Source organism: Symphodus melops, assembly GCF_947650265.1.
Source record: "Symphodus melops genome assembly, chromosome: 4".
In the NCBI taxonomy this organism is placed as follows: Eukaryota; Metazoa; Chordata; class Actinopteri; order Labriformes; family Labridae; genus Symphodus; species Symphodus melops.
Genome location: NC_136694.1, coordinates 17,511,739 through 17,526,944, shown reverse-complemented (window position 1 = coordinate 17,526,944; position 15,206 = coordinate 17,511,739). Strand labels below are relative to the sequence as shown.

Sequence of the window (15,206 nt, the reverse complement as noted above, 5' to 3'; positions counted from 1 at the left end):
TAATTAGGTTGTCAACTGGTTTACATTGTGTTTGCTTTTCTGCATTAAAGATTTTATTTTTTTTTTACTGGATTATCCAAGTTCTGATGATAGAAATTCAGTCGTTACTGTTGGATACAGTTATTCACAATACCTCAAAAAAATCTAACCAGACATAAAAAACAAACAAAACAAAAAGCTATCATAGCTATATCTCTTTTTGACAACATTTCTGAACTCCAATTTTCACCATTTTCCACCATTTTATGTTTTTTGGCAAATGAGGTTTCCAACTTTTCCTGAGCCTGCTGTTTGATTCTGGTTGCAGCTGGAAATAATCTGAGCAACAAATGTGAGTGTTAAGAGGTAGAAACAGAGAAAGTCTGGTGATGGAGCAAGGGAAGGAGAGAAGGAGGGAAGGGGATAAGGGATAGCGGGGTGGGAGGTGAGCTGGGGGAGGGGGAGGCAAAGCTGTTGGGGGAAGGGCTGTTTGTGCATGCCTTGAATTCCTAAGGTGTTATCAGCATTGCCTGGTCCATAATTGTTCCTTCGGAAGAGGAAAAAAAAAAACTACTGACTGTTAAACCCAGTAAAGCATTGTCTCTGTTGGACGTCCTCAAGAAATGCCGTCTGTAACTTTGATCTTTAAAACGTTTAGTTTTAACCTCTTTGTACATTGTTGAAGAATCAGATGAAAGAATATGTTTTCCCTTTCTCCCTGTCATTGATATTAAAACCTTCTTAATAACCTACTGTTCTAGATTTGAATCAAGTTGGGATTCTTTTGAAGAGCATGTTCCCTCTATTAAATAAATCTATAAAATATTTTGTTTTCAATGTCTTGTAGCTCGATCGACTCGCAAGAAGTTCTTGTTTAGAAAATGTTCCGAGTTTTATTATATAACTGCTACAAATAATCTGTTACATCATGGTCATTTATTTTACTGTAACCCAGAATTTAACTTTGGACTTTTGAAACGTTTGATTGTAAAACACATGCATCAGAAATCAAATAGTAAGCCGCCTCTAATTTCTTCTTAATATCCTCAATGTGTCAAACTACCCATGTACCCCCATTTATAAAGCCCATTTCTCCATCAGCTGCAAAAGAGGAATTCATGCAAGGGCACGCAGTGTTCTGTGAGTCATCTTCTGAATGAGTAGTTGAAAAGAAGAGCTGATAAAAAAAATAAAAAAAAGAATTTAAAAAAAACCAAAAACATTTTAGTTGTTTTAAAATGGCTGCAGTGATGTCCCTGCTCTGTTTTCCTCCTGACTTGAGACTCTGCACTGGTGGGACACACACGCACAGGATGTGATTCTGGGAACTTTGATTGATGAGGTAATCCATCTGGCTCTGCAGCGAGGGAGGAGAGGACGAGAACACTGACGAATGCAGAGGAGAGGGAGGGAGAGAGGGAGTGTAAAGGGTGAGTGATGATGTTGGCCCAAATCATGATGCAGTCTACATTTATGGATGTGTGTGGCAGATATGTTTGTTTGTTTTGTCTGATGTGTTCAGATGAAAATACATATTGATGTGAAATCTTTAAGCCGTCTATCGTTGATTGCTCGGATAATTAGAAATGCCATGTATCGTATGAGTAACGCAGTGACCTGTCTCTCTTTTACTCCAGCCTGGCTTCCATCACAGCTGCAGTGAGCTGGGTGGAGGTGCATCATGGGTCCGAGCTGTGGATGAAAGAATGACGCATGAAATAGTTGCTCCAGTCGTGACACAAACCAGATGAATGGTGTTTTCATTTACTCCGTCAATAAAATCGCCCTGGATAGAAACTCGCTGGCAGAACAGGGCAGTTCTTTTAGCAGGAGACTAATAACCTGCACTTTGCTGAAATGTAACAGTGAAGGTGTGAAGATTGATCTTGCTGGGAGAGGAATCGCTCATTCGCTGTCGCTCTACTGAAACACGTTTACCAGCTTTTAATCCTGCGAAGAGAAAGTGAAAGCTGTTGTCCTGTACTGCATTATGGTGACAGTTTCACACTCACTGATACTTTACTTTGATGTTGTCTTGTTTTTTCTAAATACTGGGGGCTACCAACACATGGCAACAACTTAAGGTTTTACTATAAATGTTAAAATAAAACTCTTGTACTTTATTTTGAACGTTACTTGAGGTGAACTCTGAAAATCAAATCCGTATAGTTAAAAGGAAAATGATGTTATGAATGAATCCTTCACATGCAACACATGAGTCATGTGACAGATTGAGGATGATGTTACAACATGATTCTGCAGTGGCATAGATCAATGAAAATGAGCTGCAGATGGAGGAGCAAATAGCTGAGGGATAAATGAGCAATAATGGAGGGCACAGTGCTAGATTAATGAATGATGTGCACATATATATAGAATCAGTGAGTCACTTTCTATCGACTGAGGGGTCAAATATCATCATGAGCAACTACAGCTCTACTCCTCTTTCTGAGCCTCTCTTTCACACACACACACACACACACACACTTGTAAAATTATTATTTGGAACACTGATACTAATTTACTTTCAACTCTGTTTTGAATTTGCAAAAAAACTGGACTTTGAAGTTAAAAGGACAGTTTGACTGCTGATCAGCGACATCTGTTATCTGTGTTATACTTCCCTCTGCTGACAGGTTGTGTGAAACACTACATGTCTTCTTCAGTGAGCCAAAGGAATGTCTGTGTAAGCGCCAGAGTTATTGATTATTTATGTATTCAGCTCCACTTCAGTGAGTATTATATGTCTTCCATCAAGCAATGCTTTGTAATTCTACACTTATTTTTTAACTGTGACACCTCAATGTGCAGTTGTATGTTCTTGCGAATCCTCGATATAAGTTTAGTGTCTTTAATGGAGGAGTGGTAACCCAGAGCCAGAATTGTTGGAGAAGTTGAAATGTAAAAGTATAGGACATTTTTCAGATCCTGACACTGATCATAGTGTAAGCAGACTTGTCCAGAAGTAACTACACAACCAGCATTTATAATTTGTATATCAGATGTCCAAGTTACCTTACATCAGCATTCTCTTACATCTAACCCAAATAACCTGATAAATGCTCAACATGCGAAAAACCAAAACAAATCAAAACAAACAAACATCTGTTTACCCTGGCTGAATGAAAACCCTTAGGAACCCTTCAGATAAAAAGAAAGCACTTGAAATCTTGCTAAACAACTCAGGGAAAATAAAAACATTTTGAAGACTGAATCAGTAAAATATTTGTCATATCACATGACAAAGCTTGTTTAAAGTGGCACTTTGTCTGCCTCTGAAAGCATAACAGCCTCATTTCAGATAATGAAGTAGTTTGTTCAAAAGAGCTGTTTCCCTTCCAGCAGCCTGACAGGAAACGGCTCAATAAATAAAATGAAAGCAAAGCCCTAAAATCAAGAGAAGATGGTTGCAATTACACTGTTCGATACAGCTCTGTAAAGTGTTGTGATAGACTCTTTATGGGATAACTTATTTTTCTATTTGTATTACTTTAAAAATGAATGAATAAAGGACACAAAGGATCTATTGTTCTTCAAAATGTCATACAGCCAATGCAGACCCACTAGGGGTCAGTGCTGTGCAGCATTTCACAGACAAGAGCTGTTAACCAGTTGGTGTAAATCTCCTTAACTAAATCAGAAAACTGAGAAATGCCAAAGAGCTTACATAAAAAGAGTTTCATAGGAATGCCTTGGCCTAAATTTTTTCAGGTACAGAATTACTAAATGGGCTCTTGTCGAAACATACTAAAGATGTCAACATGATTGGATTGAAAAGTCTGTTCATTTCAAGACACGTCGACGCATTTCTTTCTCTTCTAATGTTCTTTGCCAGATGTTTCCTGACTGTGTTTTTCCACTGGAATGGCACATGTACATTACGAATAGGTGTGAAAACTTACCAATAGAAGAGGAGATGTGATAACTCTGAGGTAAATGACATTTCCCAGAGTTTATGATTTGCAATTTGGCTGTGGATTCAGGTCACAAGTCCTCCAGCTTACATTTGGAGCAATTAACCTGTGACTAGATTTGAACTTGTGACTTTAAATTACTTTGTACTCATCCAAACCTCAGAGCAGACCATTAGGCCAGTGTTTGAAGGCTGAAGGTCAGTTACGCTTGTTCTGCTTCAGAGTGACTGATTCCAACTAAACAACAGGATTGTTTAATGTCCTTGTCCTGATGTAACAGAAGGGTAAAGCCTGCCTGTATTTGTAATACATTGATCTAATTGAGTGTCATTTACTTTTGTGTTGTTTATACAAGTCCAAATTTGCTTTTAATTTGTTCTTTCACAATGGACTTTATCAATGTGAAACTTAATAGAGGAACCTTGTTATGTTTAAAAGTGAAATGAAAAGTTAAGATGAAACATTTAACCTTTATGTGGTTATACTTTTTAAAACGACTTTGAAAACGTTTTACTCCTCGAAAAAACATTTCTCACAAAAAAACAACAAAAAAAACCCGCGTTCCTATGTCGTTACAATTTCAGAATTGGGACCTGACCTTGGATGACACAGCTTTGTTGTGGAAGACAAAACAAAACCCAATTCCATGGAAATATGTCAGATTCACTTCCTTTATCCATTCCCTTTTAGATGACCTGCTGTAGATTACCAGAATCTAATATTATCTCTTATGTTCTTCTCTTTTTAATCTTTTCACATCATGTTAAATCTGAAAAAAAGAATGTTAGTACTCTGAAGGGTGTGGGGAGTTTTCTGACGTTTGTAAAAGCAATGAAAGCCACAAAGTTGTTCAAATTAAATAAAAGTTCAGGGTTTTTTTTTTTTCCAAAGAAAATGTGACGTTTTTTTCAGCTGGGTTTCCAAAGTAACAAGCCAAACCTTATGTCACCAATAAAAACTATGTGGTTGATTGAGTATGGAATTATACAAATGATGGAACCTGAGTCCATGAGATGTTTGGTTGGAAGTGTCTTTATCCCACTACTTCTTAAAGGGAGATTTTTTGCAAAATTGGGTATTGTCAAGATAGCAATGCAGTAAAGGGATATCTTAAGTCATCATTATATTGGTATCACTGTCCAAGATTTAATTCCAAAAGACACAGTTTGCAGTATCCTTAGTTTTGAATCTGGTGAGGGATCCAATGATTTTGGCTGCACACGGGATCCAAACAGGTTGATAATGTCACTCACAATAATTAAGGGGGAAACTCAGAGGGACGTTGTAAATGTCTTGCTCATTATGGCTTCCACAAAGCTGCTCTGCTTAGTGACTTTTAGAAAGGCAGAATGGCAAATCTTAGGCCAGGACAGTTTTGGAGAGCTGAGAATATAGGTTGTGGGATTTAATGTATTTTACTTAGTGTGGGGCCTCAATCTTCAGTGTTTTTGTTTGGAAGTGTTTGAACATCATAATCCTTTAAATGGGAAGACAATTGATAAAACTGAAAATGTGTTTGTCAGCAGTACGTATATGCAAAAAGTTGGGTGTTGTGAGCACATCATAAAAGCAGATTAAATTATGTCCATTGGGATAAATCTGCTAAAAGGAGATGACAAAAATGTTATGTCTCAAAGCTATAAAATGTCAAGTCATTGCTGTAGAATTGGGAGAGTGAAATGTCATGAGTCCATAACACAAAATTTGGCTGTTTTGAATTACGCAGTGAGATTTTGTGGAGAATGACTCTCTGAACCTCTTGTGTTGGATGTCTTATATGAAACTCAACACAGGTACGACAAATGGAGCAAAAACAGCATGTGTCATTGAAGTAGCACATACTTAAAGCAACGTTTGTCTGAAGTTTATTTTATTCTTAATGTCTTATGTAAAACCCTTTGAATCCCCTTGTTGATGAAAGGAGGCTTTACAAACAAACCTGGCTTTCCTCGCCTGGTTGGCTCTTTTTTTTATGAAAACCTTTGTGTATTTGGCTCCTTCTTTCTGTTGAGTTGCTTTGAATTTCTGACTTACATGCAGGAGTTAGAGACAAAAAGGCCATATGAAAGACTCATTCAAATCTCTCATAATGTAGCCCTTTTTTGCTAGAATTTGAATGACACAACTTGCCACCAACCCTTCTAAAATTAATTTGCATGCTGGTCCATGTTTTTGTCCCCCTGTGACTGCAAGCAGGATTATGTGATGATGTAACAATCGTCTGTTGTTTCATGTCAATAAAGGCATACATTCAGTCGGACTTGAAGGCCACATAAAGTCAGCATACTTGAAAGAAGACAGTCCTTGAAATGGGGGTCTACTGAATACAGATTCAAACTCTCCTATTAAGAATTCATGGATCCACAAGCACACAAGATATTGCCAAATAGAAAAAAATGGGAGAGTAGGTGGTTGGTCAAAACAAAACACACAGGATAAAGTGTTCCTTTTACTTGTTCAAGTCAGAATTATATTTTTAAATTATTAAAAGGTTTTCTGATATGTTATTATGGTTTTTATTCAATCAATCTATCAATCAATCAATCTATCAATCAATCAATCAATCAATCAATCAATCAATCAATCAATCAATCTATCTATCTATCTCTACTCAAAGTGTTCTACACTGTCCATTCACACATTGATCGTAACGGCTGCTATTTAAAGTGACCATCAGAAACACATTCATACGCTGCCAGTGAAGCAGCACATCAGAAATGTAGCTGCAGGAGCTGAGGACTGAGCCCCCCTATTGATACACACTCATAATTAAAAAGCAATTTGTTTCTCTTGGCTTTATTAAAACTCCTGTACATTTGATTTGAAGATGTAGTTTAAGAAAGATCAGCAGCTTCTCCATATTTATTTCTATGCATCTTCTGAGGGGAAAAAAAAATCGACCTGTATTAAAAATGATTTAGGAGTTATTGCATAAAGTTTGAAAATCTATCAGTTTTTGGCTAAAGATTCAAATGAATGAGAAACGACTAGGCTGAACGAAATTAGCTCGTGCAAATTATTGGTTGCTTATGCAAAAAAAAAAAGATACATTCACTTTTTACGACTTTTCCACTTGTTTTAATACAAATATTGGTAAAACACAAAGTTTGGGTGCAAGTTAAAAGAACCTTAATAGAAATGACCAGAAATATAGGAGAAGTTGGACTGAAGGTTTACAGATCAGAGTGTGGTTTGATGGAGTTGGATGGGTCCTTATGGGGGGGTGGGGGGGGGGTGGGGGGGGGGGGGGGTGGGGGGGGGGGGGGGGGGGGGGGGGTGTGTTGGGTGCTGGGGAGAGAGAGGGATAGAGGGGAGGGCCCGCGAGCTGCTGCTGCTGCGACGTCACTCAGAGCTGACTGACTGAGCCTCAGCAGGCTTCAGGCTCAATCTGCGGCCAGCAGCAGCAGCAGCGGTGGTGGTGCTGGTGTGAAGGAGAGTAACAATATATCCACTTCTTCATCTCCTCCTGCGGTTTCTACACAGTGAGAACAAAAGACAGAGAACTGCCCGACCAGAGGCGCCAGCTTCCCTGCATCTCTCCTGCACGCCGGGCTAGCTTGATGCTCGGTTCAGCCTGCTAGCAGCCTTTGTGGCAAGGCTGCCCATGCATCCGTGGAGCCCCTAAAGAAACCCCGGGCTGGGAGAAGCCTCGGCTTTATTTTTTCCTGCCTTGACAGACTGCGAAAAATCTTTCCCCCCCCCCCCGAGTGGGCATACAGCAGCATCCTTGTCAGCTTCATTGCGCACCCAGAAAGCGGATTTCCAAAGAGGAGCATCATAGCCTGGGCTCGGTTGGTTACACGTCGTCGCCTGTCTGCAACCTCCAGCTTGACAGGACCAAGAGGCGATTAATGACTCATTTTCTTTAAGATAGGCTACAATGTTGCGCGCCACGGCCAACATGTTGGCAACTGGATTGCTTTTCTTGGGATTGTTGCACAGTTTGGAAGTAATCGCTCCAGGGAGGGCTATTGATGGTAAGCAGCGCTGATTGGCCCATAAACCACAGTGATATAAATAAAATGCCTCTAACTATAACTGTGGTCATGGTGATTATAGTAATACTTATTGTCTTATGTGTCTGCGTGCAAGTAAAGAAGTCTGTACCTTGGAGGAAGCGCTGCTCTGTTTGAGTGAAGCTATACGTGGAGGGGATGAAACCGAGGCGAGACAATTAAAGCGCTCTTTTGTTTCTGTCCCCCTCTACCACACGTGAATATTGCAATGTCACAGTGATCGCACATTTTCGCAAGCCCCCCCCTCTAATTGGTCTCACGTTCACACTGACAGTCAGTGATGGAACTGTAGCAAAGGCCCCGGTATGCAGATTGATGCTTTGATTTTTCGCATCACAATAGTTTTGATTGCTTCAGTGACAAAGGCAAAGCCGTACCTGGCGTCATATCTTTAGAAATATCAGCAACATATGTTTTAATTGAGTTGTAGTTTATCAGTTTATAGTGACTTGATGGGTTGACAGCAGTGCCGTTGCTCAATCTTACAACACGGTAACCTTTTTTTTTTTTTTCAACCCAGATGACAATTTAAAGTGTTTGTGTTTTTTTCTTCTCTAGTTCTTCTACACTCATACCTTATGATACCTGTAGCAGTATCAACCTCCAATACAGCCTGATATATGGAAGGCCTATCTTGCAACTGCTTTCAGTCAGGCAACGCTGCGATCTGATATCACAATACTTTAGCCTCAGCAAAAAAATCAACAGGTTGCATGTATCATGAAACAAACAGACAACAGTGTTAAGGAGGGAGTAGCTTATGATCAGTAGGCCTACCTGGAAGGCAAACAACTCTAGTTTTACATTTTTTGTTGGAGAGGGAGTTTAAAAATTGGGCTGAATAAACCTTTTTTTTATATCACTATATCAATCTATGTCAAATTTATGGATCACCATTTTTTTTTCTTTTTACCTAACAGCTCAGATGTTTAGTGTTGCCATGAACAGGCTTGTGTTGCACTGTGTCAATGTTGTGTATCAGATTGATTAGTCAGTGAACGTGATGTGGGCTATAGGACCCCCTGAATGCCAACATTCATATTGTGATCTGCAGACAGATAGGGAACAGTTGAAATCAGCCCCCCCCCCCCCCCCATACCACCTTCATAGACTGGAACAACTTCTGGAAACGATTAAGCCACACAGTCCCACTCACACAGTTCTCTGTTTGGTAAGAAAAGGAAAAGGGCGTTATCACAGAAGACTGATTGCACACAGATTTGTTGAATTCTTTACAGGTGAAAAAAAGAAGGGACTCTATTTTTGAAAGATACTTAATGCCTACCATTCATCTTGGGAATGTCTGGTCTAGGAATACTTTTTAGATGAGTTTTACTGGTTAGAAAATGTTTCCAATATGGAATGGTTGCTGTAAAGCTAATCAGGGTTCTAAATTTAACATTTCATTAAATTCAGTAAGACTCTGCATGCATGCATGACTGAATTCAACCACTGAGCTGTGTTTTAGAGACGTGTTGTCAGGCTGTAAAAGCTTCTCCCTCTGCCTTTGAAGTCCCATCGACTTGGCAATCCAGTGTTGTGAGGTTCTTGGGGAGCAAAAGCCACGTAAATGATCACCTTGAAGATAGACTGAGGTAGCCTCCAATCACCTGCCGTTTCACCCTCCTCCTCCTCCTCCTCCTCAGTCAAACAGCATAAGCAGAGAAATCCTGCCATCAGACAGTTTCTCCCTCAACTCACGGTTATTGTTTTCGTGAAATGTTCCTCTCTGTCAGTAATCATGCCTTCATACAGTGAGTCAGCCCTGTGCAGTGTAACAGATTGTCTTTTGCTTTACTGGAAAAGCTTCTGGGGTGCAGCTGTGCTTGACTGAGGAAACATACTGAAATTGTCAACAGTTGACTCGTATGAATCAGTGAAACTGAAAATGAGACTTAACTAATAACTTGGATTTTTATTGGGTCCTCGTAATCCTGATGTATTTCTTGATCATGTAACTTGTATCGGAAGCTAGAGAGCATGTTACCTTCTGCCAAGCATGGCTAAATTGCTTTTATAACGTCTTTGATTTCCTCTTTAATCCACAGAGCCCATTTGAACCACACATGTTACTTGTAAAGTTTTCATTCTTGCTTTGAATTCTTCTTTTTCCATTTTCCAAACCTCTGAAGATTTTCTCTCACTGTATGTCAGTACTGTAGCCAGAGCAAAGTCCTCAGGCCACCAACAAACCCTGACTTTAATTGGGTCCAAACTGCTCTTTGTTTCCCAGAGGGGACCTCCATGAACAGTCTCGAATTGTTCAGAAGACGCCACTAATTGGGGAACCAGTGGAAAAAGAACTTAATGAAAGAATTTACATTGTTCCACTTAATGAAAGTACTGTAATGTCATTGTAAAAAGAGATTATTTGAATGCAAAAAATGGTGGTAAAGACCTGAAAACGTCACAAAATTAAAAAAAAAAAGAGATTTTTTTATAAACAGACCCTTTACTTCTATTAAGTCTTATCTATCTAATATACCAGTTTCTCTAGTTCAGGTTTTTTAAAATCTTAAACGTACCTTTTTGATTAACACATCCTAATGCATGGGCTTTTTCCTCTTTAATAACAGTGCTTCCACTTACTGCCACTCTTCCCCCTGTGGACTCCTCTCCTGCAACATTTGGTGGAAGTCCTATAACTGGCCCAGCATTTGGCTGTTGTTGATACGACCCTGCCTTTACAACGGCATCCACATGGCCAAAAGGTTTCCACATAGCTGTTTACTGACATCGAGGGGGGGTCCCTCTTTGCTCTTGAGTGTTTGTCACGCTAGCAAGAGTTAAAAGCGGAAAAGCACTTAGTGTAAATAACAGAAGACAAGTATATTTAAAAACTGCTATGAGTATGTGTAAGAGCATTACTGAAAGAATGTCAGTTGCTGGCTAAATAGCTTCTATGACACTGAAAACCAGCCATGACTGCATATTTGAGCAGATATAAAATCTAGTACTTTGTTCAGCAGCTTTTTTCTCAGGAAAAACAACTCAGAGGCAAAGTTAAGTTCAGTCACATTAGTACACTGATTATGTGAAATGCTGGAAACACTGCAGATAGATTCCACTGACACAAGCCTTAATAACAAAACAATTGTCAATACAAGTACATCACCCTATATCTGAAACCGTAGTGTCCTAGAGGTTTCTATTTTTAATGGCCACATTAGTTCTGTCAATCTGTGAAAACACATACAACACTATAAGTTCTTCCATCTGTCTTGTTCTGTCATGATATCAACGCAGGATTTTAAGCCTTAAAGTAATGGTTTGACATTTAATCTAAAAATATACATGTATATACACACTATTTGTGATCAGTATATTGCCTGTCAGCTGTTGGGTTAGCTTAGCTGAACATTTTGACTACAATGAGCCTTATTAAAATGTTTAAATTCACCTTACTGCAGCTTTAAGCCAACTGGAGTAGAATCCGAAAGTTAAGTTACACTAACAAACTCTTGGCTACAGCTATGTATTGCAAGCATAAATATTAGTGTGGCATTGATCTTTTCCCTTTATTTTACTTCATTTTATTTGTTTTATTTAACAGGGAAACATACAATGAATATTGCTTCATGTATTACATACTATGTATATGCAATGCATACAGGTTTCTGTTTGTGGCTAATATGCAACCCCTGTCCCAGGCTCGGCTTTTAGAATTCAAATACAATCACTAGACTTAAAGAAACAGTGATACTGTACAAATACAGACATCATAAACTAAATCTTCCCAATAGATGTGTGCAAGAATAAAATAAGTTTGGTCAAAATTGTTGGATGCATCAAAATTTCTTTGTTCACTTCAAATCAGAAATTAAATGTTCCAAAAAATGCTAAATCATCTGAAAACCTTGGTGAAGTCTTATAAAGGCGATCTTCTTTTACTGCTTAAGCTCTTTGCAGCAGGGAGGTTCAGTTCACTGTGACCCACTTTACAATCTTGACCCAGTGATTGAGATACACTATCTAGATAAAGCTATTTAAGGATTGAAGATAGAAGACGGTCTCGGGAAGCCCTCTGAAAGAATATGAACAGAAACTTGTTAGGGTATATCATGGCCAAGAGTATTCACAATTTATTTAACAGGCAGCTGTTGACACAAAGCTCTCAATGCCAGTAGAAAGACAAGATTTAAATCTTTGTTAAAGAAAGGCTGAGTAAAATGCAAAGGCCTCTCTGGCAGTCGCTTAGATTCATAGCTCTGATCAAATGCTAAAAGGGAAGCCGTTCTGCTAGGACAATCTGTTATTTTACATCTATGGGCTACAGAGACGTTCACATTTCAAGGACCTCACTGTTTTTAAGTTGTTATATATGTCTGTACAGTGCAGTGTTTAGTAAAACACCAACAATACCAGCCAATCCATGTTACTCAGTCAGTAACATTGTCAGTGTGTACAACCAACAACAACCAGTTGATACACAAATGAAAAGATTACTTGAAAGAAACTACATCAGAAATTTAAGAACTTGAAATACTGTGTGTCCAATTTTTTGTAACTAGTTGGCAAGGAAACCAGTTATCGGTACACTGAAATTGTATAACCTATTAAGTTGAAGAAAAAAAAGGTGAGCAAACTATTGTATATGAATGCATCAAGCAGATGAGCAGTCAATTAATCAATCTTTGTTTGTATAGAACAAGTGTTATCTTAAGACACTTGACAAGAAAAAGGTAAAAGACCTTACTCAATATATGAGAAAAGAGTGGCATACATGGTCAAGTGAGTGTCAAACTACGGGTTTATAGAGCTCTGGAAAAAACCCCCTGTGAAGCAGTGAGAGTAGACAAAGGGTAACTAAAATAAGTAGGGTAAAAACAAACAAACACCAAGCTTAAATACACTTCAGCAGAGCTAAGGAGAATCAAGTGTCACGTAAACAACTAATCACACCCATGTATGTCCATGTGATCCATTGTTAGAAATCAGCATGTACTGATAATAACCATGTCATGCTACCATGTCAGAAACAATAAGTTATTATAAGTCATGTGCAAATTGCTTTGCTTTGCTTTGATACCAAAGCTTTGTTTAGTTCAGTATCAAAAACACTTAATTACTGATCCTGTGTCACTTGTAACAATCTATTTTTGAGATCATACTTTCTAAATAATTTGCAAACAAATTGCGTCTTCATTGGTAAGATTGTATATAAGACATACAGAGTAGTATGTGTCAGAAGAAAGTAATATTTACTAAAATTAATTCCTTTGTGAACAACCTGTTACTGACCATATTTACACCAATTTCACATACTAGAGATGCACCGATACCACTTTTTTTGCAAACCAAGTACTTGTACTTAGATTTGGGTACCGATACCGAGTACCGTTACGAGTACTTATTAATGCCACTTAAATGGAGGAATAACTTAGTTTTAAGATGATAAAAGACGGACAGATAGTGCAAAGTTGGCTGTAGCTGTCTCACGCTGCGAACTTTAACAACCTCTGTGAACTGAAATATCTCCAAACCACTGACATCTCGCTTCTACCCGCTTAACTTGATTGGGGTGCGCCCGCTGTAAAGTGTTATCGGTGCCGTTGTAGCCGCGTAGTTTTACGAATACGAGTGCTTAAATATGGCATCGGACTGATGCTGAATACTGGTATTGGTATCAGTGCGTCCCTATAACAAACCTAAAAAGATTCAGTTCCCCTTTTATTCCCCTAAATTATTTTCAAACTTCTAATCCTTAACACAAAGTACCCAACCATAACCTTAAAATAAGCCTAATGGTAACTATAATCCCTCAAGCAGGCCTTCACCCTTCACTCTGTGGCAGAAATCTCCTCACATGGGCTGTAGTGGACAAACAGTAGTTATTTCTGACCTCCGCCTGATCAAAAGCCACGTGGGTGTATCACATCCAATCAATCTATGAATGCAATTCTGAGTATTGTACAGCGTTGTCATGTAAATTATCTTTGTATGTACTGTGGAGGTTATCCCCCACGCTCATCTCTATGTGTTGGCAGTCATTAGTTTTCCGCATTTCCAGCTTCTTTGGAAATAATCTGCTGTACTGTTAGTAGACTTAATTCAATTCAAAAAACGTTATTTGTCAACTGACACTGTTTAATAAATGTATTTGACATGTGTCCCTCAACATGTGCCCAAATGTGGCTCACCAGCCCATTTTAAGTTCCCTAATTAACAGGTTTTGTCTGGTTAGCCACCATTCCACAGTAACGGGAAGTTACTTGAATATTTTTTGGCTGGGTGCAGTTACTTGGCTAGGTTACATGTTTTCCCCTTCAAGTCTCTCAGCTATGGCTTAACAAAACTTAGCAAAGCTAAGTAGCTGTCTTACATTTGTTGGAAAGACAAGATACTGACATCCGTCTTCTCTTAATACAGAGAGCAAACAGGTTTGTTTGCTCTCTGGAAACTCAAACTGTTGGAGTTAAGAGTTAAAAGTGTTTTCTTTTATGGTTGCTGCTTTGAAATACCCTGCTTCACAATTCTGGTCACAAACCTCTGACGTCTGTTTAACATTTTCCATTAGACTTTCTTTATTAAAATGTCAAATTCAGTGTTTCTTAATCACAAGTGTATGGTATGGACCACTTTTTGTTAGTTGTAGGTGCTATGTGAGGTGCTCAGGTTTCTTTCGCACCGGAATCCTGAATCTGAGAGAACCTTCTAGAGAGTGAAGTGGAGCTTGTGCGTCACTCTGAGACTTGAAACTTGCCCGGGTCTTATGAAAAGGCACTAAAGAATTTCATATAATCTTCTTTAATATGTTTCCCTCTGCAACATACTAAGTAGGCTTAATTGTCAGTTTTCTCCCTGTGCAGCTATGAACAGTGTGGGCTCTAGCGTTAGTGTAGCAAAGGGATTTGTCTAAACTGACTAACTTGATAGGTGGATCACACCTTGTGTTTTTTGTCTTTGTCCCCACTCCGCTGCCAGATTTGATTTAATCCTTATGTGGATGTGAAAGAGGTCATAACCTCCTCTCTCTGATCCCTAACACTGACCATAGGCAAATGGCATGTCATGGCTTATTATCACCCCAGGGTTGAGACATGGTGAATTTTCAGCCAGACTTCCAAATAGCTCTTAATGAAGTTCTCATTTAATTACTCCGCTTCAGTCATTCACTCTCAGTGCCACACAGACTGGAGGAGTTTGTGTTCAGTTCGGACCTGTAAAATATAACAGTCACAGCAGGACTATGCTATCCAGCTAGCCAACACTCCATTTTACTTGGCAACTAGCACCAGACATGAGCACATTCCTGATGTTAATTCTGCTCAGCTTCTGTAGACTTACAAACTCAAAT

At 38.8% G+C, this 15,206-nt stretch overlaps 1 protein-coding gene across 2 annotated transcripts in view; it reads left to right on the top strand.

The window, feature by feature from the left end:
- The first annotated feature begins 7,253 nt into the window (after positions 1–7,253).
- LOC306823146 (low-density lipoprotein receptor-related protein 1-like) overlaps positions 7,254–15,206 on the top strand; it is a 93,090-nt gene continuing 85,137 nt past the window's right edge. Inside the window, exon 1 of one of the 2 annotated variants that reach the window (XM_079342522.1) lies at positions 7,254–7,870. In XM_079342522.1, the coding sequence (XP_079198648.1) occupies positions 7,774–7,870 (97 nt within the window). In that variant the 5' untranslated portion in view covers positions 7,254–7,773. The remainder of the gene's footprint in view (positions 7,871–15,206) is intronic. The other variant, XM_079342523.1, reaches the window with a different exon arrangement.